The following is a 26,016-nucleotide window of genomic DNA, read 5'->3' as shown; positions in this document are numbered from 1 at the left end:
GTAGGGAATGATCAAGGGTAAGGTTACATAAAGAAGAGGGATAGCTGTAACCCAGGTGGGGTCGTAGCATGGTAGTAGGGCAGGAGGAAAGTCAAGGGAGATGGAGGAAAGAGCTAGGAGTCAAAGGGCATTTATAGAGGTCTAGACAAAGACATGTACATGCAAATATATGAGAATGAGGAAATAGATTTATGTGTCTATATTTATAGGTTTAGTATTAAGGTGGCAGAGGACCTTGGGCCTCTACTCAAGCAGTCCCTCAATGCATGAATACTTTCTTTTATTAAATTGGCACTCTACAATGCTCACCCTCCCGACACAACTGCTGAAGCCAAAGCAGGTGAACAAGTAAATGTGGTGAAGAAAGCTGATGGTGCCGGACTATCAAAAGAGATAGTGTCTGGGGTCTTAAAGGCTTGAAGATAAACAAGCGACCATCTAGCTCAGAAGCAACAAAGCCCACATGGAAGAACACACCAGCCTGTATGATCATGTGGTCCTGAAGGGATCAGTTATCAGGCATCAAAGAACAAAAAATCATATCATTGGCTGCACACCTCCGTGATACAATCGTCAAAGACAAACGGGTGCATAAGCAAATGTGGCGAAGAAAGCTGGTGGTGCCCGGCTATTGAAAGAGATAGTGTCTGGGGTCTTAAAGGCTTGAAGGTGAACAAGCGGCCATCTAGCTCAGAAGCAATAAAACCCACATGGAAGAAGCACACCAGCATGTGTGATCATGAAGTGCCAAAAGGACAAGGTATAAGGCATCATATATATATATATATATATACCATATATATATATACCATATATATACCATAGTGAATGAAGGGGGAAGTGCAGAGTAGAGACCCAAAGCCCATTTGTCAGCCACTGGAGATCCCCTCACAGAGGGGTTTAGGAGAGGAGATGGGTCAATCAGGGTGCGATGTAGTACCAATGAAGAACACAGCTTTCCCCCAGATCCTGGATGCTTCCTCCCCCCAACAACCATGATCTGAATTCTACCTTGCAAGTCTGGATAGAGCAGAGGTTGTACACTGGTGCATATGGGAGCTGGAGGCACAGGGAATCCAGGGTGGATGATACCTTTAGGACCAGGGGTGTGAGGGGCGATACTGGGAGAGTGGAGGGTGAGTGGGTTGGAAAGGAGGAACTGATTACAAGAATCCACATGCGACCTCCTCCCTGGGAGATGGACGGCAGAGAAGGGGGCGGAGGGAGTCTCCGGATAGGGCAAGATATGACAAAATAACAATCTATAAATTATCAAGGGCTCATGAGGGAGCGGGGAGGGGGAGGGAGGAGGTAAAAAAGAGGACCTGATGCAAAGGGCTTAAGTGGAGAGCAAATGCTTTGAGAATGATTGGGGCAGGGAATGTGCGGATGTGCTTTATACAATTGATGTATGTATATGTATGGATTGTGATAAGAGTTGTATGAGCCCCTAATAAAATGTAAAAACAAAGCAAAACAGGTCATATGGTGCAACAGGCAAGATTCACGCAGGCCACAGCACATTTGCAAATTTTGTTAAATGTATATTCTGAAATGAGGATCCCAGAATATTAATATGATCATTAAAACACTATATAATTGCTTTTATTTAAACATTTATTTTATGTAATGGATTTATAAAATGAAAATTATTCCTTTTTATGTGAAACTTGCCAGCACTTTCCTCCTACTAGTTTTCACTTACCTCTTATGTTGTGACCAGAAAATATAACAAAGTAACTAAAAAAAATACAAAATGTTGGACCGCTGACAAACATGACGCACAATGTAATACCTTCCCTCTAAAACTGTGAACTAGCGCTGCCGCTAGGTGTGATTAATAACAGCACCACCCAGAGTGCTGTTTTTAACCTTTTCGCTATTGGAGTCTATTTACATTGCGTGACACTGAGAGTGGCAGACATATTGCTTCTGAACGTTGTCGGAACTGAGTCTGTCCACAGGCCCCCCCAGGAAAGGCACTGGGCCACGTGTGTACTCCTCTTCAGTAGGTAAAGGGTTAACAAGGGAATTGTGTGAAAGGTATTGCTTCGATCTCCCCTAAGGGCTATTTTCTTCATAACAATTTTTTTCTATTTTCATTTTATTTCAGAGCATTGCGGAGCACAAAAAATTACCTCTGGGGCTGCATGCAGCCCATGGGCGGCCAGTTTGACACCCCTGGCCTGTAGGATAAATTTAGGTTGCTGACCACCCATCCCACCCCCTCCCAAAAAAGCAACAGTGTGATCCCTTTTGTTTACTATTGTATCACCAGCATCTCTCATAGTGTCAGGACCACAACAGATGCCCAACAAGTATTTGTTTGATTTTATTGGGGGGGGGGGATGGGACAGTCTTTTCATACACAATTTATTGGGACATAATCCAAATATCATACAATTCAATAGCTCAAACATATCAAGAAGAGTTGTACAATCATTAGCACAATTAATTTTATAACATTTTTTACTTGTACTCCTTGCTATTAGGTCCCCATTTCTCCCTAACCTCCCCTGTCATACAAGGAACCATTAATCCAGTTATTCTCTGTAGATTCACCAAGTATTTGTTGAATTAATGATTGCATTCCGTAATCACTGGAATCGCTGCTTGATGCCAGTCCCCTTGCTGGGTACTGGGGGCAATGTGAATGAGCCATGGTCCCTGACCTCCAGTAGCTCACAGTTTAGTGGCAAAAACAGAGGACACAGCCTGTGGCATTACAGAGCCATTGAGATGAGCACAGGTGAGGTGAGGACACTTGGTCTGGCCAGGTGATGTCTGATATGGGTGCTTGTCTGTCTTATCTAGTGCTGTGGGACAGAAATACCACGTGGGATGGCTTTAGCAAACAGAAATCTACTTTCTCCCAGTTGAGGAGGATAGAAGTCTGAATTCAAAGCACAGCATCTTAAGGAAGGCTTTCTCTCTGTTGGCTTTGGAAGAAGGTCCTTGTTTCTTCCTGCTTCTATTCCTCAGCTCCTTGGTGATCTCCATGTGACAATCAGTCTTTCTCCATTTGGGTTTGCTAATATCTATGCCTAATCTGCTCTTTTTATATCTCATAGGTGATTGGTTTAAGACCCACTCCAAACTGGTATTAACATAGCCTCATTAACATAGCAAAGAGACCCCTTTTCCCAAATGGCATTACATTCATAAATACAGGGACTAGGACTCTAACACCTATTTTTGTAGAGCACAACTCAATCCTTAGCAGCAAAGTTCCTGAGACTCCCTGTCATGCCGTTGAGGCTCCCTGGAGAGGTGAGGCAAACAAAACACCTGTGCTGGAGAAAGACTGGTCCAGCTTGGGTCTATCAGGGGTCCTCACACTACGGCCCATGGGCCACATGCGGCCCACTGAGGACATTTATCCAGCCCGCTGGGTGTTTTTGCCCCATTTGTTTTTTTTAACTTCAAAATAAGATATGTGCAGTATGTATAGGAATTTGTTCATAGTTTTTTTTTAATTATAGTCTAGCCCTCCAACAGGTCTGAGGGACAGTGAACTGGCCAACTGTTTAAAAAGTTTGAGGACCCCCTGCTCTAGATGGACCAATCCCAGCTAGAGGGATAGGAATTGTTTCCCAAAGAATTAAATGTTAACACGCATACAATCTTTTATGAAGGATGCTTCAGAGCACAAAATCTCATCCTCAGCACATACTGTTGTTGTTGTTCGGTGCCATCAAGTTGGTTCTGAAGCATACCAAACCTATGTACAACAGGACCAAACCCAGCCAAGACCTTCATCGTCCTCATAATTGTTCTTATGTCAACTCAGTGGCAGTTGAGTTGATTTGGGTTTTGATTAACATGTTCGCTGGCCAGGTTAATAAAAGTTAGTGTGGGGAAATGGCAGGTAATACAAAGTCAACAGGGCCGGCGACCAGTAAAATGACAGAGTCATGATTTTAAATGGTCACACCACATTGGAGCGACATACTGATGAAGTTGAAAGAGGGTACATATGAACTCCCGAAAAAACTAAGCACAATGCATCAAGTCAATTCTGACTCACAGAGACCCTACAGGGCAGAGTAGAACTGCCTCTCTGGACTTCTGAGAATGTAAGTCTTTACAGGAAGAGAAAGCCTCATTTTCTCTGGCAGTATGGCTGGTAGTTTTGAACTGCTGACCTTTCAGTTGGCAGCCAAATATGTAACCCATACACCACCAGGGGTCCTATAATAGGCTAAATACCATGTGTACTAGGAGGGGGCAAGAGACTAGGCTTAAAGTCTCCCTGTGAGAAATGCCCAGGGATTCTATTGACAAGCGGCTCGATATTAGCAGTGGATACAGCTAGGAGAAGTCAGATAAGTGTACAATCAGGCAAATAAGATCCACAAAACAAAACCCATGGAGAGCAGTGGGTTTGAACAAAAGAACAGACAGTTCCAGGAAGCTCTAAAGTGACCAGACAGTCTCTGGGTGTTTGCATTGAGTTTTTGGCCTGACATTCTAAGGGAGAATATAGACTAATGGGAGTATTTCCAATCATTCCTCAAACATAGCTTTAGCCTGGATGTGGATATTAGGAATACCAAGATGATAAGTTCATAGTCCCTGCCTTCAGGGAATGCGATATGGAAACCAAGTCTGGAAAATGGAACTAGAAATGCTAAACCAGACAGAGAGGCTTAGTGATAGGGGATCAAAGGGAGAGAGTAACAGAGATGCCAGCCTCTAAAGTCTAGAGTCTAAACACTTGCAGGATCAGCCAGACGTGGTATTCTAGTCAATACAACACACACTCTTAGAAGAGCAGACATTTAATTTCTTCTTTTCCTTCTTCACTTTATTTTTTATTATCTGGGTAAAAGTTCACATACAAATTAACCTCCCATCAGTAGTATGTATGCAGAGTGCTCTGTCACATTAATTTCAATGCCCACAGTGTATCAGAATTCTCCCCATAGCCACCTTGGCTCCCTGGTTCCATTTACAGTTCCCTTCCCTTCTTCCTATTGCTTCTGACAAAATGCTGCCCTTTTGCTCTCAGATAGTTGATTGTTTTCAGGGAGATTTAAGTGCTCAAAGGAAAAAGTTTTAAATGATTAGATTTGTCCAAGCATGAGATGGTGACCTTGGACAGGTAAGAGTGCCCTTCAAAGGGTAATGGCAGCAGTCAACTCACTAATCAGAAATGCCACCGAGGATTGCCACTGGGAAGGTGTGAGTACCTGCAGTTGAATACTCCAGTTCCCTACGGGAGCATCGGTAGGTCAGAAGTAGAATTCTTGCCTTCCATGTAGGTTTTGTTCTGGGCCAGTGCACCCCACGCCACTGCTTGTCTGTCGCATCAGAGGCTTGAGTGTTGCTGGGTGCTGAGCAACTTTCAGAGGCGCTTCCCAAACGAAAATGGAGTCCAAGAAAGGTCCGATGGTCTACTTCCAAAAACAAGCCAACAAATCGTATTGGTGCCATCCACACCTAGCTATGGGAATGGCACAGAATGAGACGGTGTGCCACTCACTGAGTGCAGGATCACCACTGTAGCAGTTAACAACAGCCACAACAACAAATCTCTTCAAATTAAAAGGCCCTGAGGTACTCTCTGGTGTGAGATCGCTCTCCTTTGTGGATGGATGAAGGTAAGGAGTGAACTTTGAAAATGATGATGGCAACATATGTACAAATGTGCTTGACACAATGGATGGATGGATGGATGGATGCATTGTGATAAGAGTTGTAAGAGCCCCCAATAAAACAATTTTTTAAAAAAGAAGACAGAAAGAAATTCAGCTGAGTGGTAGAACTAGTGGAAGGCCATGGACAGAAAGAGTCGACACTACGAGAAATTGGCAAGAATGTTGTTGGGTAGTTTTTAACAAGAATACTCTCTGCAAACCAGAGATTTTCTGCATTAGATAATACCAATTCAGATGGGCTGTTCTCCAATTTATGTCTCTCCGCATGTGTACATGTGTGTGCTTATTATCGTACAAATCAAGATTTTTTAAAAACTCTGATAGTTCACTTCTTAATTCTCTTTTTTAAGGACATATTTGCATTTATTCTTATTTCATCCTTAAATTAAAAAAATAATAACTCACGACCATTGAATCAATGCTGCCAACAGTTGGTGACCTTATAGGACAGAATAGAACTGTCCCTATTTTTCTTCAAAAGAATGGAAGTCCCTGCCCCAATCCCGTTTCCACCCAGCAGTAAAGGGAAGGAGCTGGTCCACAGCACCCCTTTTAGGGGAAATAGAGGCCCCCACCACCACCACTCCACTGCCCAGACCTCAGTAGGGCAGCACCCTCATGCCTCACTCAGCCCTAAAGGCATTTGGGTTCACAGGAATTTCCCAGAGACTAGTTGGAGATACCAGCTTGGTACTTGAAGATGCTCAGTAATATTTCTTTAAAGCTGGCTGGGGATGCTTTTTATTCTGCCAAGGACCATTTGGATATATAACATCATTAAAGAGCCATGCAAAAGTCTCAACTTAAAAATTAGCCTGTTCTATTTGGCCAAACATTTCATTAGCTCAGCCCTAATGTGATGGCTGGAACTGGTATGGAAGATAAGGCTAGTGGAGCTGAAGGTCCCCACCCTGCTTCAAAGAATTGTGGGGTGAATGGAGAACAAATCAAGGAGAGATGTTAATGAGGTGACTGCCAGGATCCCCTAGCCTGGGTCTGAACTCCTAGAGAAGCTTCCCTCAAATGCCCCAGGAGGCAAGTACCCCTGGCAAGATAAGCCAGGTGATAAGAAGTTGGTGGCGGCCCATTGATTTCACTTCGTGCATCATCATGTAATACGTTCCCTCAAAAGATTGGAATGGTGATATCTTTTAACAGTCATTGTGTAACTATCTCGTTACTGGCTGGTACTCATTGCCATTAAGTCAATGCAGACTCCTAGCGAGCCCCTGTGGGTTGCTGAGACTAACTATTCATGGAAGTAGAATGTCCAGTCTCTCTCCTGAGTTGCAGCTGGTGGCTTCAAACTGCTGACCATAAGGATCAGAGCCCAGTACACAACCACTACACCACCAGGACTCCTGATCAGCAACATCTGTATCATCTGATTGAATTTTCTTTTTCAATCTTTTGGGTTAACCGACGAACTTAGCTATGTCCCTCTATCTGCAGGTATAAAAGTGAGCAGCTATTTCGAAAGGCAGCGGAAGAGGAAATTAACTCTCTGTCTAAAGTCATTGATGAGGCTCATTTGACCAAACTGGATCTGGAAAGTCAAACAGAAGGTCTAAAAGAAGAACTTGACTCCCTGACAAGAAACTACGAAGAGGTGGGTGAGTGGTGGCGTGATACTGGGTGATCACAGCCCAGAGGCAATCACCTGTGCTTCAAAACACGGAAACTCATCTTGCCCTTGCCCCGTTGCATGCCCAGGTCAGAGGGAAAAAGGAGGTGTATTGTTTTTAAATCCTTTTTTTTTTTTTTGCTTGCCAAGGCATGGTCCAAGAAGAAGAAAAAGGGAGGGGGAGGAGGTGTTGGTCAGCCTGCAGTGGGTGATTTTTTGTGTGGATGAAGTGTGGTGTGACAAAAATCATTCTGATTAGCCCGGAATCCAAATTTCGGGATTCACAGAACTGGGTTGACCCAGTCTGCCCTTAGGTGTCCTTTGAGCCTTTAAAGAATTGTTCTTCTAACATCACTCTTAATTGAGACAATAGGCTAGTAAGCAGCTTAGCAGAGGGTTTCACCTTGGGAATTAGGCACTGGTAGAAAACTAACTAAATGTGGGCTGTTTGCGCAAACTGGAATCCCAGGCTCTAACTGGAAAATGTATGACGTGTCCTTCGTGAATCTGATTTCCCAACTGTCTGGAACGCTGCATGAAATTTGAAGCTATTTCCTACGGAATGGACGAGCCATTGGCCTATAGCGGGAAAACCGGAGTCGTTTCGGCACTGGTCCCTCTTCAGAATGTCCTCTGACACTGCTTGATTCCAAGCATATCTATTCATAACGATATTGGGCTCCACTAAATGTCCGTGTTTCTCTATAACCTTTTGGGCGGGTGAAATCCCAGCATATCAACACTCCTCTGGACTCTGAGAAAGCATCTCCTTCGGTGCTGGCATCCTCGGCACCCCGAGACTGGGGTCTTAGAACCCAGTGCTCTCCCACGTCTTCATGCTCTGCACACTTGCAAGCTCGACAGTGAGAAGGGCACAGGCTCCCGCAGAGGAGAATGAACTGATCCTGCCATGTTAGCTGAACTGACCACTGCCCCTTCACATCCCTCTCCTGATGCTCTGGGATTTCTGCCCCCTCGAGCAGAAAGGGGAGAAGCAACTAAAATGAGTGTTCCACGGTCCAATTTGCATAGTCCCACCCAATCATCCGGTGGGAGTGGCAGAAACAAGTGCAGAAGAGCGGCCATATTAGAGAAAAATGCAGAGTCATTTCGTGGACATTCAGCCGTTCGCGAGGTAACACGTGATCCTGTTTTTAAATCCTTGTAGTGACTCAAGTTGGGAGCAATGGTGGTTCAGTGGTAGAATTCTCACCGTCCACGAAGGAGACTTGGGATCGATTTCCAGCCAATATTCCTTATTCCTATCTTACAATGAATACTTGCTTATCGCCATAAGGCTGAGCAAATTTCCATGGAGCTTCCAAACCAAGAGACACTAGCAGGAAAGGCCTGGCAATCTACTTTAGAAAACCAGTAACTCAAACCCTATGGCTCGCTTGTAGAAAAACTATTCTTTAGGTTGCGCTGGCCTATAAGCCTTCTCTAGATCTCTTCCCTGCTAGGGCAAGGGTTACCACTCTGTAGCTTAGCTGATAAGTTCCCAACAAACCTCCCATTTGTTCCCAACAAATCTCCCTCAGTGCAGGAACCCTGGGGTCAAAGGAGACACTCCTCTCCAGTCTCTTCTTGATGATCATGAAGCCCCCCTCAAGTTTTTGTGGGATTGGCCTGTATATTCTATTTCAAGGTATGGCCCTCCCAGCCAGACCACCAACTGACCAATCTCCTTAGTAGACTAAAATCACTCACGCTGCATTCTGCAATCATAAATAACTCACTCTTGCATGAGTGGGTTAATCCTATTTGTTTGTTTTACACACCCTACTTGCATAGAATGTTGGCCAATCCATTGCTAAATTGTGATCTACCCAATCATTTTAGCAGAACTCTACACGCAAGGCCAGAAAGACCCGAGACTAGGGTAAGAAAAAAAAGTATTGCTAAGGTTCCAGTTTATATCTGCATGATTTATTCCAAACAAAATGTGTTTGAGCTTGTCTCCACAATCAGTGATGACTACACATATCCGCTTGTCTCTCAGAAATACGCTTGTCTTCGTCGCGTTAGGGCACGTTGGGGATAAACAATCCAACCCCATCAGTAACATCCAAGGGAATCTGCCGACCCAATTAGATTCATGAGGAAGGTCCTTCTGGAGTCCACCCTTACGCTGACCACGAAACAATGCGCACACTTGGTCTTTTCCTTAGCTCAGCATTTTGACAGTTCTCTCCAACAGAAATCTTCCAGAGATCCAAAATTATCTTTAAACCTCATTCGTTCAGCTTCGTCTAGCTTTATGTCTAAATCCATATCTGCTGTGGTTACTTAGTTTTTTTCCTGATCTTTTGTTTTTCATTTTGAACTGATAAAGATCAGCGTAAGAAATGTGTCTTTGATGGACATTGGGCCTCTATTCAAGCACTCCCTCAACACAAGAATACTTTGTTCTAATAACCTGGCATTCTATGATGCTCACCTTCCTGACACGATCGCTGAAGACAAAATGGGTGCATAGTAAATGTGGTGAACAAAGTTGATGGTGCCCAGCTATCAAAAGATATAGTGTCTGAGGTCTTAAAGGTTTGAAGATAAAGAAGAGGCCATCTAGCTGAGAAGCAACAAAGTCCACATGAAAGAAGCACACCAGCCTGTGTGACCATGAGGGGTCGATGGGATCAGGTATCAGGCATCAAATACCCAGAACAAAAAATCAAATCAATGTGAATGAGAGGGGCGGGGTGCAGAGTGGAGACCCAAAGTCCATCTGTAGACAATTGGACATCCCCTTACAAAAGGGTCACAGGGAAGAGACGAACCAGGCAGAGTGCGGTATAGAACTAATGAAACACACAACTTTCCTCTAGTTCTTTTATGCTTCCTCCCTCCCCCACCCTACCGCCCATGACCATGATCCCAATTCTACCATACAAATCCGGCTAGACCACCGCATGTACATGGGTACAGATAAGAGCTGGAAACACAGGGAATCCAGGACAGATAAATCCCTCAGGAATAATAATGAGAGTAGGGATACCAGGAGGGGAAGGTGGGGGGAGAAAAGGTGAACTGACCACAATGATCTACATATATACCCCACCTCCCTGGGGGATGGACAGTAGGAAAGTTGGTGAAGGGAGATATCAGTCAGTGTAAGACTTGACAAAATAATAATTAATAAATTGTCAAGGGTGAGGAATGAAGGGAGGGTGGGGGAGAGGGGGGGGAATGAGCTGATACCAAGGGCTCAAAAAGAAAGCAAGTGTTTTGAGAATGATGATGGCACCAAATGTACAAATGTGCTTGACACATGGATGGATGGATGGATGGATGGATGGATGGATGGATGGATGGATGGATGGATGGATGGATAGATGGTGATAAGAGCTGTAGGAGCCCCAATAAAATTATTAAAAGAGAAAGAAAGAAAAGAGCAGTTGATACCAAGGGCTCAAACAGAAAGAAAATATGTTTAAAGTAGTGGCAACAATATGCTTGATATAATTGATATATGGATTGTTATAAGAGTTGTAAGAGCCCCAGTAAAATGGTTTACTTTTTTTTTTAATGTATCTTTGTTAAAAAAGAAAGCAAACATGGCATGTTGGTCCAGAAAAGGATCCGGGCCTTTTCCACCTTTGGCCCTGGCAGAGGGAAAATGGGATGACTTGCCCACAGAGCTCTAGAACTTCCTCTCCGGACTTGCTCCCCTGCAGCTCACTTGGAATGTCACCTTTGTTTTCAGGATGTGAAGGTGCTGTACAAACAGTTGTCAGGATCTGAGCAGGATCAAGTAGCCATCCCCATGGGCACTGGCCTGGATGACATCCTTGAGACCATCAGAATTTTCTGGGAGAGAGATGCTAAAAAGAACCGGATGGAAGCAGAATCCTTGCTCCAAGCCAAGGTGAGAGACAGGACCAGCATCCTGCACTCTGCCTGCACGGAGGATGCCAAGCTTAGACAGAAAATAAAGTGCACTCAAATAAGTGGAAAAGCAGTTGCTTAACAGTATGTCAGATCTCATTAGACAGAGAAGAAATGCAAACTGCAATAAGCCTACTCTTTGTTTATCAACTATCTCGTTATCTAACATTTCAACTTTATGAACATAAAAAAAAACCTATCTGACCATTTTGTACTTTCACGACATAGGTCTGCCAGTAAGGAACACCAAGTTGTGAGGTGAGAGTAATGCTGAATATGATGGTCAAGGTTATGTCTCCAGTTTGCGGGCCCACAATTCTCAGTAGTCAGGCAGTTAGGTAATGATGCGACTTGACAATTATGTAATCATATACTGATATTCCATTTTGTAATATGATACGATCATCCTCCATTTTCACATAAAGTCAAATGTCTTTTCTTCATACTAATGTGGTCTTGGTACCTAACTATGCTCATAATTAAGTGGATGTATTAGCTTTTTGCTTTCCTGTCTGAAAGCAAGAAATGTTTAAATAGTGATACTTGGCACTGGCAAGTGTTTGGGAAAGCAAACTCTTTCCTCAAGTATTGGAGGGTACCAATTGGCATAGCATCTTTGAGTAGGAACTTGGTGATATGTATTGAGAGGCTTGACGATGTCAACAACTGCTAGTTAAATCATCTAGACACTACTTTAAAGAAACAATGAAAAACATGGGTAAAACTTAACATGGGCAAAAAATAATTAAAAACATGTATAACATGTCCAAGCACACTCAGTGAAATATTATTAGAGTAAAAAAGCAGGGGGAACCCACATAAATGTTAAGAATTAGGAGAATAATAAACTTAACCACAACATAACCACATGATAAAATATATGGTACTCTTAGAAATCCTATTTACAAAGCACTTTTAGTAGAATGGGAAAATACTCAAGCTGTAAGGTAAAATGGGGGAAATATCAGATTGATATATACCAGGGGTGAAGACAATTTTTCTGAGAAAGGACCAGACAGGAAATATTTCATGTTTTGTGGGTCAGACTGTCCTTCTTACCATCACTGAACTCGGTCACTGAAGTGTGAAAACAATCACAGACAGCATGTAAATGAATGACCAGGTGTCCTAACAAAACTTTATCAACAAAATCAAGGCAGACTGGATGGAGCCTGTGGGTTAGAGTTTACCGACCCCTGAAATACACAGTGGAATAAAGCATGCAAAAAGATTAGCAATAAAAACCAAAGTATCAAGAAAAGATTGGGGTTAAAAAAAAACACTTCAAAAACTCCCAGCCATTGGGTCACTCTGGACTCACAGTGACCCTATCTGACATGGTAAACAGCCTCCTCCGGGTTTCCAAGACTAGCTCTGGACAGGAGTAGAAAGCCTGACCCGTCTCCTGAAACTAAGACTAGTGGGCTCGCATGGGTAGCACGGCTCATCTTTGAGGATGGGCCTATCTGACACGTTGAGATGTTCTTTCTTTCTTGTTTGGGGTTTTTCTATTCTTAAGTAGCACTCACGTTCCTGAGAGAAGACGACTGTTCTTAAACTGCATGCATTATAAGGAATTAACCAAGAAATCCAGTGCATGGGATTTAGTCTTCCCTTCATGTTTGGCATTAATGAGTTTGGGGTTTTAAGGCAGAAGAAGAAAAGAGTGGAAGAGGGAGGAAAATACAAAACAAAACAAGGTAGGTGTTTGAGAGAAGGAAGAGAGCTGCTCCCACACTCTTAGGAATGATTTGTTGTTGTTGTTGTTGGCCCATCAAATGTAACGAGTTCATTCCAACTCATCACAACCGTGTGGGACAGAAACTGTTTCTGAGGCTGTAGATCTTTAGGGAAGTAGACTGCCTCATCGCTCTCCCATGGAGCCGGTCGGTTCAAACCACTGACCTTTATATTTTTGTTTGGATCATTTTATTGGGAGGCTTTTTTGCTTTGAAGTTGTCAACTGTTAGAGTAAACCAGCCGCTAACAACCACAGGGTCCGTAGGCGCAACGGTACAGCGATAATGTATAAAGATTATAATAAAGTCACAGAGAATAGGAGAGATAGGAAAGATCGTAAATTAAGGATTCAGACACATTTCATGGTAACACGGTCACCTCAGCCCCTCTTGGTGATCCACATGGAGGCGAGAGAAGAGAGAGAGGGTCTTTACTGTCCTGGGGCATTTATAGGTAGCCATAAGTCGTGCATATTCAGGAGTTACATACATCGCAGTAAGGTCCCTGAGCTCACAGGTGAGCCTGCACTGGGGGAAGGCATGAGAGGGATGGGTGGCATGGCAGGAGAGATAATCAAGGAATATCTGCTTCTGTAGGGAGACAGAATCAACCATGTGCTCATTTCAATGCAGCAGAACTGTTACAGGAGAATCTGGGGGAATGCTACTTAAAGCAGGATAATGTACTTGGTTTTTATCTCTAACTTACCAAAGTGGTGGCTTTCCTACCATAGAATACCAGCTTCCCAGATTCCCTCTGTTATGAGTTAGGGAACATAGTCCTAGTCATATTGCTCACATTGTCAGTTTCCCACATTTCCCCCTTCTGTATGATGTTTAAAACGTGATAGACTCATAGAGGCAACATGGTCTCTTTTCATAGCTCTTAGCTTCCTAGAGAACGAGCACAAGGCTGTGATCATCAAAATTATGATGAACAGCAGTCAGACTAGAACTTAAGCTATGTGAAATACTTTGAACCTAAGCATGTGGGATTCAGCCTCTCTCTACGCCATCCACCAATTGTTTAATCACCTCAGAACTAGGAAATGCCTTAAGTCTATCTTTGAATATATAGAAAATATCCTCTTTTTTAGCTAATTAATATTCAATGAAATATTTCCCTTATACCCTTGCAAATTTTTCCTAATCAAATCCCAAGCATGCAATATCTTATAATATGGGTAAGAAGTTACACAAAATAATCAGTTACATTGCAATCACATTTTAGCATTAATTGATGTTACAAGTCCATACTCTTGATCTTTTAGCAAATGAACAGCCTGTTGTAATAGTCCAGTCACTATTGTATGCAATGTTCAGCTATGATAGAGTCCCAGAGTGTCGCTTAGGCAGCATCAGCAATGGTAGAAATGTCTCAGCAGGAAGCACTTGCCATTCTCACGAGTCTGCGAGATCTTGATGTTTGGATGACTTCAGTAATAGAACAGGGGTGTCTGGGCTGTTTGCTCAACACTCAGGTCACAACACCAGCTTTTAGGCCTTGCTGGCCGAGGAGAAATTCACCTATCTCCTTTGTGAAAACATAAACAAATAGCCCCTCCCTTTGGACTGTTAGCAACCTAGAAACAGAATCATGGTGAGGATTTAGTGATTTCTTCATCTAGTCCTTGTCCTTCATCTTTCTCTAAACGTGGTTACATCTGCTTTCTTCTGCGAAAAACATAAATGTATAACCCTTCTTTGAGGTGATGCATGGACTGGTATCCCAAACGCGATTTCCCTCTTCCTGGGACTTCTTAGAATCAGCTTTTTCCATAGAAGTGAAAATGTGTTTCGTTGCCCTAATTTTTTTACAAGCTTTTAGTAAGGAGAACATTTTTTAAGTTAAAAAGACTAAACACACACATAGACTTTCTCTTCTTCAAACACATAGAAGTTCTCTTCTTCTCCCCCTTCTGTTTTAAAGCACCTCTATCAATCTCAGTTAACTTGCTAGGTTTTAAACCAGTAAAACTAGTTAAATAGACTCCATTGTTATGTAAATTTCAGCTCCCAGCACTCAGACCATCAAAATAGCTTGTTAGATAATTTGAAAGACTGAAAATATTCTTAATAACTTTATTCAGATGTTTTTGAACAAACTTATCAAACAGACTTTTTTTCTTTAAATTTATCATTATGGTTACCAGCTCAATTATGCTGTATTGCCCTTCAGGCTTTTTACACTGTAAGTTTTTACAATCTTGCAATGTTCTGTCTTGGTTAACTTCTCTTATTTCCTCCATGGTGGATTTAGGGGAAGTTAGTGCGCAGATCTTAGGCCTACATGGATGTCTTAAGGATGTGACCCCATATCCCGAATTGAAAACCCTTTTCCCTTCAATTTCTAATTCCATGTGGAGGCGCTGTTGCTTCCCCACAACAGCATTCCAAAAGACCCCTTGATTCGTAGGGTGGACAGACTTCTCAGATGCTCTTTCCCGATAGGTATAAACTTTAACTCTACAAATGCAAGGAAGCAAAAATTGGCTTAAACTATCTTCATTTATAAAACAGGGTATGTCAGGTTTAATCACTGCCCCAATTTCTCTTTCATCATCCTGATTAATAATTCCAGTAACAATCTGAACACCTTGAGAATTTAGGTTGGACTTTCTTAATAAATGCCTCATAGTTCTTTCCGGAAGTAAACCCCACGTACCATTCTTAATAATTTCTGGTTTAATTATAATTTTTTGGCTTTCCTTCATACCTTTGAATAACTCTGGTATCAATCGGAACTTCTTGAGTAGTTCCCTGATAAGAAACGTATTGAAGGGTCGAGGGGAGGAGACAAGTCAGTGCAGTGTAGCAATGATGAAACGTGCAACTTTCCTCTAGTTCTTAAATGCTTCCTCCTCCCACTATCATGATCCCAATTCTACCTTACAAATCTGGCTAGACCAGAGGATGTGCACTGGTACAGATAAGAACTGGAAACATAGGGAATCCAGGACAGATAAACCCCTCAGGACCAATAATGAGAGTAGCTATACCAGGAGGGGAAGGGGAAGGTGGGCAAGGAAAGGGGACCCCATCACAATGATCTACCTATAACCCCCTCCCTGGGGGACAGACAACAGAAAAGTGGGTGAAGGGAGACATCGGACAGTATAAGACATGACAAAATAATAATAATTTATAAATTATCAAGGGTTCGTGAGGGAAAGGGGTTGGGGAGGGAGGGGGAAATGAGGAGCTGATTGATACCAAGGGCTCAAGTAGAAAGAAAATATTTTGAGAATGATGATGGCAACAAATGTACAAATGTGCTAACACAAGGGATGGAAGTATGGATTGTGATAAGAGTTGTACGAGCCCCCAATAAAATGATTTTAAAAAGAAAAAAAAGAGCTGCATTACTCTTTCAAGTAGAGCCTCTGGCATTTTGGTATCGACAGACAGCTGGGAGGGCTTCTGAGCCTTTTCTTGGTTAGTCAAACTTACTGCTGCAAGAACAGAGGCTGGGCTTTGCAAGTTTGGCCAAGTCTGATCTCCTGCTATGAGGTTGGGCAAGATTGTTCTTTAAGATTTCCTCTGCTCGGCCAGGCAGCAGCCTTGCCTTCTGTGCTCTGCTGGGCAGAGCCTGGAGCAAGCTCTGTTCCCTATTTCCCTGTTGGGAAGCGTTTGCTAATGGAAATCCCTTATTGCTGAATCTTGAGCGGCATTGATTCGCCCAGGGGGGCAAAGTCCCAGTTCCTTTAAACCTGACCTATGTGATCCTGGCCCATGCTCTGGCTTTTCTCAGCTGGGCTGATTGGCCTGCGCTGCCTGCACTTTCTTTGAAAATAACCTGTCTTCCTGCAGGTAAAGCATTTTCCTTTAGGCCTGGTGTAGTTGGCCAAAGCAGTGGCTAGGTCTGCCTTGTATTTATGTGTACTTACATTCCTACGTGTTCTAAGATAATCTAAAAGCATCCCCTGCTCCTTGTAGGGTCATAAGGCATTTTCAGTCCTCAATAGAACTAGGTCTTCCACCACCTATGCATTTCTAACACGGCATCCTCTCATCGGGACACAAAGTCTACATAGGACTCATCCTTCGCTGCCTTATAGCAGTGTAGCTCGGCCTTTTCCCTCTTGATGATATTTTCTTTTAATTAAAAAATCATTTTATTGGGGGTTCCTACCACTCTTATCACAATTCATGAATATAACCATTGTGTCAAGAACATTTGTCCATAAGTTGCTATCATCAATTTCAAAACATTTTCTTTCTACATAAGCCCTTGGTATCAGCACATTTCCTTCCTTCCCCATCCTCCCTCCATCATGAATCCTTGATAATTCATAAATTTGTTTTTTCATGTCTTACACTGTCCAACGTCTCCCTTCACCCACTTTTCTGTTGTCCATCCCCCTGGGAGGGGTTATATGTCGATCATTGTGATGGGTTCCCACTTTTGTCCCCCACCTTACCCTTACCCTCCTGGTATCACTACTCTCATTGTCGGTCCTGAGGGGTTTGTCGGTCCTGGATTCCCTGTGTTGTGAGCTCTTATCTGTACCCATGTGCATGTTCTGGTCTAGCCGGATTTGTAAGCAAACCACTGATCTTTTCATTAGCACTTAACCACTGAGCCCTTGGGACTTCTTAAGATTCCTTTAATGATTTTCAACACTGGCTGCCCAGCAGAATGACTTCAGAGATTTTTTTTTTAATGCCATGCTGAAGTCCAGCCAAGATCAATCAAATCTGAAGAAAGGGGCTTTGTGTTCAAGCTCTCCAAGTGATTTTCTCCACTGCCCGTTATTGTGAGTTGCCGTTGAGTGTATCACCCGATCCTTCCCAAGTGATAGTATGCTCTAGTCCAATATTGCAGCTGCCGTATCCTCTGGGTGTATCCTCAGCGTATCCTCCAACTTAGAGGGCCCATCTTCTAGCACTCGAGCAAACAAGGTTTTGTTGGGATCCATAGGGTTTCATTGGCTAATGTTTTGGATTTGGGGTTTTCGTGTGTTTGTTTAAGGAAATCACCAGACTTTTCTTCTAGTCTGTCTTATTCTGGAAACTCCGCTGAGCCCCGTCCCGCATTATTAGCCCTGTTGGTATTTGAAATCAAGATAGCACAGCTTCCACCGTCATAGCAACCCGCAAGCTACTGCAGTACAACGGGCCGAGAGACAACCGCTCTCAATAGCTTCCCTTCTTTAAAACCTGCAGTTGTCACCACAAAAAGTAGACGCTTAAATAGTGAAATAAAATACAGGCCTGCCCACATGTAATCAGAATTAGAGCAACACGGAGATAAGGTGAAGTGAAATCATTGATTTAATTTTGGTTCCTTTTGTCTCTTTTAAGACTCATGAGTGTTCACAACAATTAAGCCTAGAGTCCATCCCATGCCATGCCCTCACGTAGAGGAACCGGCCACCCAGAGAGGACAATGACCTTCCTGAGGTCACACAGTAGCAAGCAGTAAGTACCTCATCTGCCTCTCTGCTCTCAGACCAGAGACCTTAACGCCGCATCTCTCAGTGGCTTTGCTCCCACAGCTCCGTCTAGGTGTCTCTGGGGTTTGCAGCCTGGCTGCCCCCCTGTGGGGTATTCCTTGAGAAAAGGTACAGATATTACAATGGAAGAAAATCATTCCTTTAAATTTTGAAAAGGAATCCTGGCACAGTACAAATACTTAATTCTCTCAGCTCATGAAAGTTTGGAAATTCAAGTCCACCCAGACATGCCTCAGAGGTAAGATTGCCTGGTCTCCTTCTAAAAATCCAACCAACCACTGGACCACCTTCAGCTCAGGTTGACTTTTCCACACATGGAATCCCCACAAATTGCAGTCACCTCAGTCAGTCACTAAGAGTTCAAGGCACTAAGAGTCGGGCTTCTGTGAGTTCCAGCCGATTCCACAGCAATTGCTACAGGTTGCAAAAAGGAAGAAGAAAAATTAAAAACCTGGCATTATTCACCCACTTGAAAATGCCTATCCACCACCACGGTAATTCAAACATTAATTCTGAACAGATTCACTGTGTTGTTGAACAGAGTCCTCTCCTAGAAAACAGACGGGACTGGTTTCAGTTTCGCCAGCCTGCCGGGGCCTCTGGCAAAGAGGCAGGGCTTCGAAAATATTTGCAGAATGAGCAAATGCCTCCGGTCGTCCGGTCGTCCGGGAAGATCAGAACTGACAGCCAGAAAGCCTCCGACAAACGGTTTTGTCAGTTGCAGCTGTGCCCTCGAGGGCTGGCATTGGCTCGTCCTGAGCTTCTCTGGTTGGGCTCTCGGCTCACAGCACAAATGTGAAATGGCTTTTAGCACACACGCTGCTGGGTTGGCTTCTTCTTTTGTTTGGTTTTGTCTACCTTTGCAAAGAGATCGCAAGCATGCTCTAAATCACCTTTCAGCCCGGGGAGGCTGAAATGAACCGACATGATTCATTTGGGTTCCAGAAGCAGCTCCTGAGACAAAGAGTGAGGCGGAAGTGATTTATGTGGGAATTAGGGTGGGAGAGAAAACACCAGTAAAGAGGGGCAGAGATGGGAAAGGGGTGGGGGTAACTAGTGTCATAACCAGCAGTGGCATCAAACCAGCTGCCAGGAGGGAGACTGCAGTGCCATCTAGGCAATGGTCTAGGACAGTAGAATGCAGGAGAGGGAGATCCAGGGGGTTGGGGGGTTGTGACCACCAGTCCCCTGCCCTTGGCTAGCAGGACGGCTTTCAGGCTTAGAGAAAGGCCTCAGGCAAAGTGGGGTGCCTGCTGGCAGTAGGAACTGAGCAACAGATGGTTTATCATCAGCATCTGCAACTATTTAGCTTCCAACTCAGCATTTTTAAAAATCGGCCTTAGCTGATGAAGAGGTTCTGACTGGGGCTGCATGGCCCCCACATTCTCTCCAGCCAGATGTGTTGCCTTGGGTAACTCTGCTGCATGGGGCCGCTTTAACGTGTTCAAAGTCAAGGATGTTACTTTGAGCTCCTGGCCCAAGCCATGGTATTTTCATGCCTCATGTGCCTGTGGAAACTAGACAATGAATAAGAGACCCTGAAGAATTTTGACGCTGGCAAAGAGTGTTGAAAATGCTCTGCATTGCTCAAAGGACAAATACCGTATATACCGTAAATATAAGCCAAATTTTTCAGCACATCTTAAATGCCGTTTTGGTGGTAGAATTTATTACCGCATATACTCAAATATAAGCTGACCCGAGTATAAGCCGAGCTACCTAATTATTACCTGGGAAACCAGAAAAACTGATTGACTCAAGTATAAGCCTAGGGTGGAAAATGCAGAAGCTACTGGTGAGTTTCAATAATCAAAACAAATGAAAATAAAATTACTAAAAATTGAGACATCAGTGGAGTAATGTATTTAAGTATTTATTTAAAATAAAAAACATAAATAAAAGGACAAGTCATTTAACATTAGTAAACCAGCACAGTAAGTGGAAAATAAGTTCAACAAAAACAATAAGGTATCAACAATGATAACTTAAGAGTACTATTCCCTGAGCTCAATCAGCAACCAAGCTAAAATGTAGAGTTAAAATCCTTCAAAACTGGATTCCTCATCATCATCCGTATCCCAATGCAGAGCTTCAGCTGGTGTGAGGTCATCATAGATGCTGTCCTCACTGAGATCGCCGTCATCACCATCACTGCTGTCATTTTCATACAAAGCACAGGCTTCACTGCCATCCATAGCATGACTAATACTACATTTCTGGAAGGCATGTCGCACCATGTCTTCTGGAATGTCTTCCCTTGCACCTCGAACCCACTTTGCTATTAACTCTATGTCAGGCTTCATGAGATTTCCTCCTTTTGTTAGTCGGGCTTGACCAGATGGCATCCATTCATGCCACTGACCCGTGTATAAGCCGAAAAACTTTTGTGCTGAAAAACTCGGCTTATACACGAGTATATATGGTAGGTGCCTTGGCTGATATTCGGGTCAGCTTATACTTGAGTATTAGGTAAGTCTGTCTTGGAAGAAGTACATCCAAAGTGCTCCTTGTAGGCAAGGATACTGAGACTTCGTCTTACATACTTTGGACATGTTGTCAGGAGAGACCAGTCCATAGAAAAGGACATCATGCTGGTCAAGTAAAGGGTCAATGAAAGACCCTCCAGGAGACGGGTTGACGCAGTAGCTACAACAAGGGGCTCAAGCAGAGGAACCGCTATGAGACTGACGCGGGACTGGACAGTGTCTGTGCCGTTGTCCACAGGGCTGCAATGGGTCAGAACTGACTCAACAGCACCTAACAACAGCACCCCTGCCAGGGATGCCACTTAACTCCAGGATTCAGTTCATGTAGCATGGGAAGGTGCATGATTCAGTGACGGGGGAGGGATGTTGGGTCAGTTCAGAGAACTTCTGAAGGTTCCTAAAGTCTGGCGCTGCCTGTTCACTGTGGTACTTAGGGCAGGGACAGGATGCTCGGGGTCTCAGACAGCACGCTGCACCACTGTGCAGAACTCAGGTTAGCCATGGACCTGCAGAAGACCCCCTTGGGGAACACTGACAGCTTACATGCCCTTCCACTGTTCCCTGGGATCCGAATGCTGGCTGACAGGTCCCCATCCTGGAGAATCACCAAAGGGGCGCCGATGGCACCGTGGTTAGGCACTCAGCTACTGTCTGAAAGGTCAGCACTTGGGACCCACCAGCTGCTCTGTGGTGGCAATCTGCTTCCCTAACGATCACAGGCTTAATCATCAAAAAGCAAAAAATAACCCCCCCAAAATAGTAAATATAGGGTCGTGTTGGACCTCTGCCCCACTCATTGGGCACCCTCAAAGCAAGCGATGTGAACTGAAGTCCATTGGCCACCAATCCCTAACCCAGGGATAGCAGTCATCTGCTTCTTCTCACACCAGGGTGTTTCAGCCTTACGTCCAAGGGAGTTTGTCAGTTCCTTAAGTTGCTAAAGGTGAATTTAAGGTAAATCCCACTTAGTGGGGTTTCCAGGTCAGATCCTCCTGGTGTGGCCCATGAGGGATGTCATGTGCCTGAAAACGACAGAGTCTAAAGTACCAGTTGCCTGAAGCATGTGGCCTAGGGCTTCAAAAGCTGGTAGAAGCACTAGGTCAAAAGTGTCCAATTAGGAACAAAATGTCCTCCTTGTGTTCTATGTAAGTATTGTTATGTATTTTTTTCCTGATGGCATGTTGCTCCTTCTGGTTTACCCACAGAAGTATAATTGCCTTCTGCAAGACAAGACAAGGAGTCCCCCAACTCATGTCTTGACTTGAATTTCCGGTAAGGTTCACTGATCACTCTTGTAGGAGTGTCTGTTGATGTGGATGTACTTGAACAATGTTGTAGGGCAGCAAATGGATTGGCCTGCTCCCTCTCCCTCCATCTTCAGAAGTTGGCCCAGCTGGGATGAGGCCACCTCTGCCAAAGTGGCTTTCAAGATGTGCAAATAAAGGGGGTGATAGATGGTTCATGGAAACAAAGTTGGCTCACTATCTCATTCGTTGCTTATGAGACGTGTTATTCTTGGAGGCGTGGGTCTGTCTCTGTGAAGGAATACTATTAAAAGTTTTGCTTTATCCCCCACCTTCAATGTTCCTGTAAACAGTGTCCAGCCACTTAAACTTCTAATCTGTATAGGTCAATAATTCATGTGTTGTGGTCTGAAAAACTGTCCTGTGCTTGTATTATTTTCTTTACTCTGCAGCCTTTTAGATTTTTTACCATTGACTAAATTAGTGATATCAGTAATAGAATTACCTTATGTCCCATGGGGATAATTTATAAGACTCCTATTATAAAATGATAATGATATCCTTAAAGTGATATATAACCCTAGATATAGGAACATATTTGGGGCTCACAGAAAAAAAGAGTGTCTGTGGTTTTAAAGACATGTCTTTAAGCAAGTGGCCTTCTAAGTGAGGCTGAGTCAACTAAGTCCCAATGGAAGAAGCGCACAGCCTGTGTGATCCAAAGATTGTGAATAATAAAATCCAAATCTGAAGAAGGGAACAGTAGCAGAGCTTAAATTGTGAACATCTGGTTTGCAGAAAGCTATTGATGACAGTGAAAACCCCAAATCCTTCCATTGCAATACTGAAGAAGTTTTGGGGCAAAATATTGAGGATGCAGGAACCAGTAAAAGAAGATGGAAAGAACACACAGTCACTGCACCAAGAAGAACTAGTTGACATTCCATCGTTTCAGGAGGTGGCATGTAAACAAAAAAGCCTTAGCCAAAAACAAGACTCCAAAAATTGATGGGATATCAATTAAAATGTTCCAACAAGATGATGAAGCGCCGGAAGCACTTACTCCTCTATGCCAGGAAACTTGGACAACTGACTGGAAGAGTTCGAATGAAAAGTGACACAACAGAATGTTCAAATTACCTAACAATATCATTGATATCACATGGAAGTAAAATTTTGCTGAAGATCATCCAACAACAATTGCAGCAGTACATTGATAGGGAGCTGCCAGAGGTTCAGGCTGGATTCAGAAGAAGAACAGAGATATTATTGCTGATGTCAAATGCCTCTTGGCTGAAAGCAGAGGATGCCAGAAAGCTGTGTGCTTGTATTTTTTTGACTGTGCCATGGCACGCACTGTATGGATCATAACAAACGATGGACAGCCTTGAGAAGAATGGAAATTCCAGAACACTTCATTGTGCTTGTGTGGAATTTGTACGTGGATTAAGAGGCAGTTGTGTCTACATAGTTTAAAATCAGCAAAGGTGTGCGTCAGGGTTGTATCCTGTCACCATACTGTGCAATGTGTCTGCTGAACACATCATCAGGGAAGCTGGATGGTATGAAGAATGCAGCGGCAGGATTGGAGGGCTGATTAACTCAAATAGATGACGGTGACGATTACACGACTCAATGTAACTGAACTATTGAACTGGAGGATATGTGACTTCGATGTCAATAAAACTATTTTCTAAAAAACTCACAGACTTGGAAACCCTGTGGAACAGTTCTAGCCTGCTCTCGGGGTGGCTGTGAGTCCCAGTGTGTCTCCCAGTGCATGGTGGCGGTGCTGCGAGTTACCAACAACAGAGTCCTGATCTTGACCATAAAACACACCGACCTTGGCATATTAAGGCCTCTCAGTACCTTTACACCCTAAAACATATGTGGACATGTGGGCTTTCAGCAATTACCCTGTCAGTTATTGTGAAAAGACTTCAAGTCCAGAAACAAACTAATAGCCTAAAGAAAGCACTTGTATTGGGCAGCCCCCACCCCACCCCCCAAACTAGCACCTAGCCCACTCAGAATAATCTCAAAATCAACTACGCTGGGATCTTACTTACAGTTGTAAAATCCCTCCATACTTGTCATATGAAGTAACCAAACCATGGACGTGGCACGGGGGGACAGAGAGCACAGAGGCCCCTTAAAAGCTGGGCCTACCACCCCAGAGCTCCGACGGGAAGACAGCCTTTCTACTCCTTTCGCTCGCATGATAATAACCTTGGACCCAGGTGCCAGGAGAGGCCTTCAAACCCTGTGTGGGAAAATGGAATTTGAAGAGAACGGAAGTTTCCCAAGAACTTTTTGAAGCACCTCCTATTATGACGTGCGAGCTGCTATGAGGAAGGACGGGAGCCAGGAAGGAAAGGAGAGAAGGAAGTCAGCTCGCTGTTTTCCTGCAGGGAGGTCATTTCCACTGGGGTCACATCCACAGAACGCAGCCCTTTCCAAGATTCTTTGTCGCTGACTGGAAAATGATGCTCTGGGCAGCCAGAGACCATCTTCAAGGTTACTGGGCAGAAGTCGTCGTTCCTGCCATAGTGTATTGTGAGAGATCTCATCCAACACTAATCCACTGACACCTTTTCTTACAATCTCTGAACTTTCTGGAAACAGGGCCACCGCACAGGCTGCGTGTTCCAAAGTGGTTGAAGCAAGCCTCTCTGGATTCAAAACGTTGGCCCCTCTCCCTCACTTGTGCTTGCTCATGGATGTGATCAGAGTCCCACCCACGTAGCAAGGTGTATTGTTCATTTTCTGCTGATGTATTGCCACACACTGCGTGGCTCAACACACCACACATTGATTGCCTCATCGTTTCCACTGGATTTCATTGCCACTTTGTCTTTTCTGGCTCGTAGTCTACAATTAGGATCCTCTGTTTCCCTAAAGATGTAGGAACTTGGACATCCTGGGCGGCCATTCCCCTCTGTACAATGGGGTCACTATGAGTGGAATCAACTCAAGGGCAGTGGGATGGGAAGGGCCATGAAAACTACCATAAATTGATTGCTCCCCGTGCTCCCATCTCTGGCAATTAGACTGCATTCCCCCTGGGGTCAGCTGAAGGCTTTTGTGGTCAGGAGCTTTCTGTGAGCTGTAACCAGAATGCCTAACACAGGATGGCGGATTGGGGGAACTATTAAAAATGAAGAGAGGTAAATACACTGAAATGGATCGGGAGGCTTCTGCCTGTTGCTCTTCTTAGAGTAGGAAGAGACATTAGAAACTGGCAAGAGCCGTGCCGCCCAGTAGACCATTCTGTGATGATGGATGCGTTCTATAAACTACCCCCAAATCCTATATGGTAACCACACATGCACTTGAAATGAAGCTGATACAACCAGGATACTGAGCTTTAAACTTTTATTTCATTTTAATTAATTTGAATTTTTAAAGCTACATATCGCCAGTGACTACAATCTAGGATGGAGTAGTTCTAGACTCACCCAGGAGGAGGCAAGAGACCTTAGGTGTCCTTCATGGTCACAAACAACAATGTGCCCTGTAAACACAAATATCTTGTGAGAGCTCCTCTGCCTGTGCCTTTTCTTTTCTTGCTTTGAGCAAGAGTCCATTTGTCCCTAGAAATTATGAGGTTGGGGCAAAATGAGTTTCTGTTTCTTTGCCGGAGGTCCTTGGCTCTAGAATGCAAGATAGCCCAAGGCAGCACTGCCGTGCTGGTACATGGGGAGCTGCCTCTCAAAAAAGACAGCAGTAACCCCGAGGGAACCTCGTAACCTACTGTCCCTGTGTAGTGCTAAGCTGGCTTCCATTGCTGATGGCTCTTCGGTAACATAAATCATTATTTGATTGTGTGGCTAGGGGAGTCTTTTTCAGTGTTCCTACAACTCATAAGGGCCCCAGCTTGCTTTTTTTTTAATGTAATTTTATTTGACTTATAATGCGT

At 43.8% G+C, this 26,016-nt stretch overlaps 1 protein-coding gene across 1 annotated transcript in view; it reads left to right on the top strand.

Moving 5' to 3' along the window:
- The window catches only part of BFSP2 (beaded filament structural protein 2), a 106,982-nt gene that overhangs the window by 44,495 nt on the left and 36,471 nt on the right, over nt 1-26,016 (top strand). Inside the window, exons 3-4 of the mRNA XM_075547864.1 lie at nt 7,113-7,269; nt 10,991-11,152. Of these exons, the coding sequence (XP_075403979.1) occupies nt 7,113-7,269; nt 10,991-11,152 (319 nt within the window). The remainder of the gene's footprint in view (nt 1-7,112; nt 7,270-10,990; nt 11,153-26,016) is intronic.

This window comes from Tenrec ecaudatus, chromosome 4 (assembly GCF_050624435.1).
Source record: "Tenrec ecaudatus isolate mTenEca1 chromosome 4, mTenEca1.hap1, whole genome shotgun sequence".
NCBI lineage: Eukaryota > Metazoa > Chordata > Mammalia > Afrosoricida > Tenrecidae > Tenrec > Tenrec ecaudatus.
The sequence above is the reverse complement of the archived record's forward strand: the minus strand, read 5'-3'. Positions and strand labels throughout refer to the sequence as shown.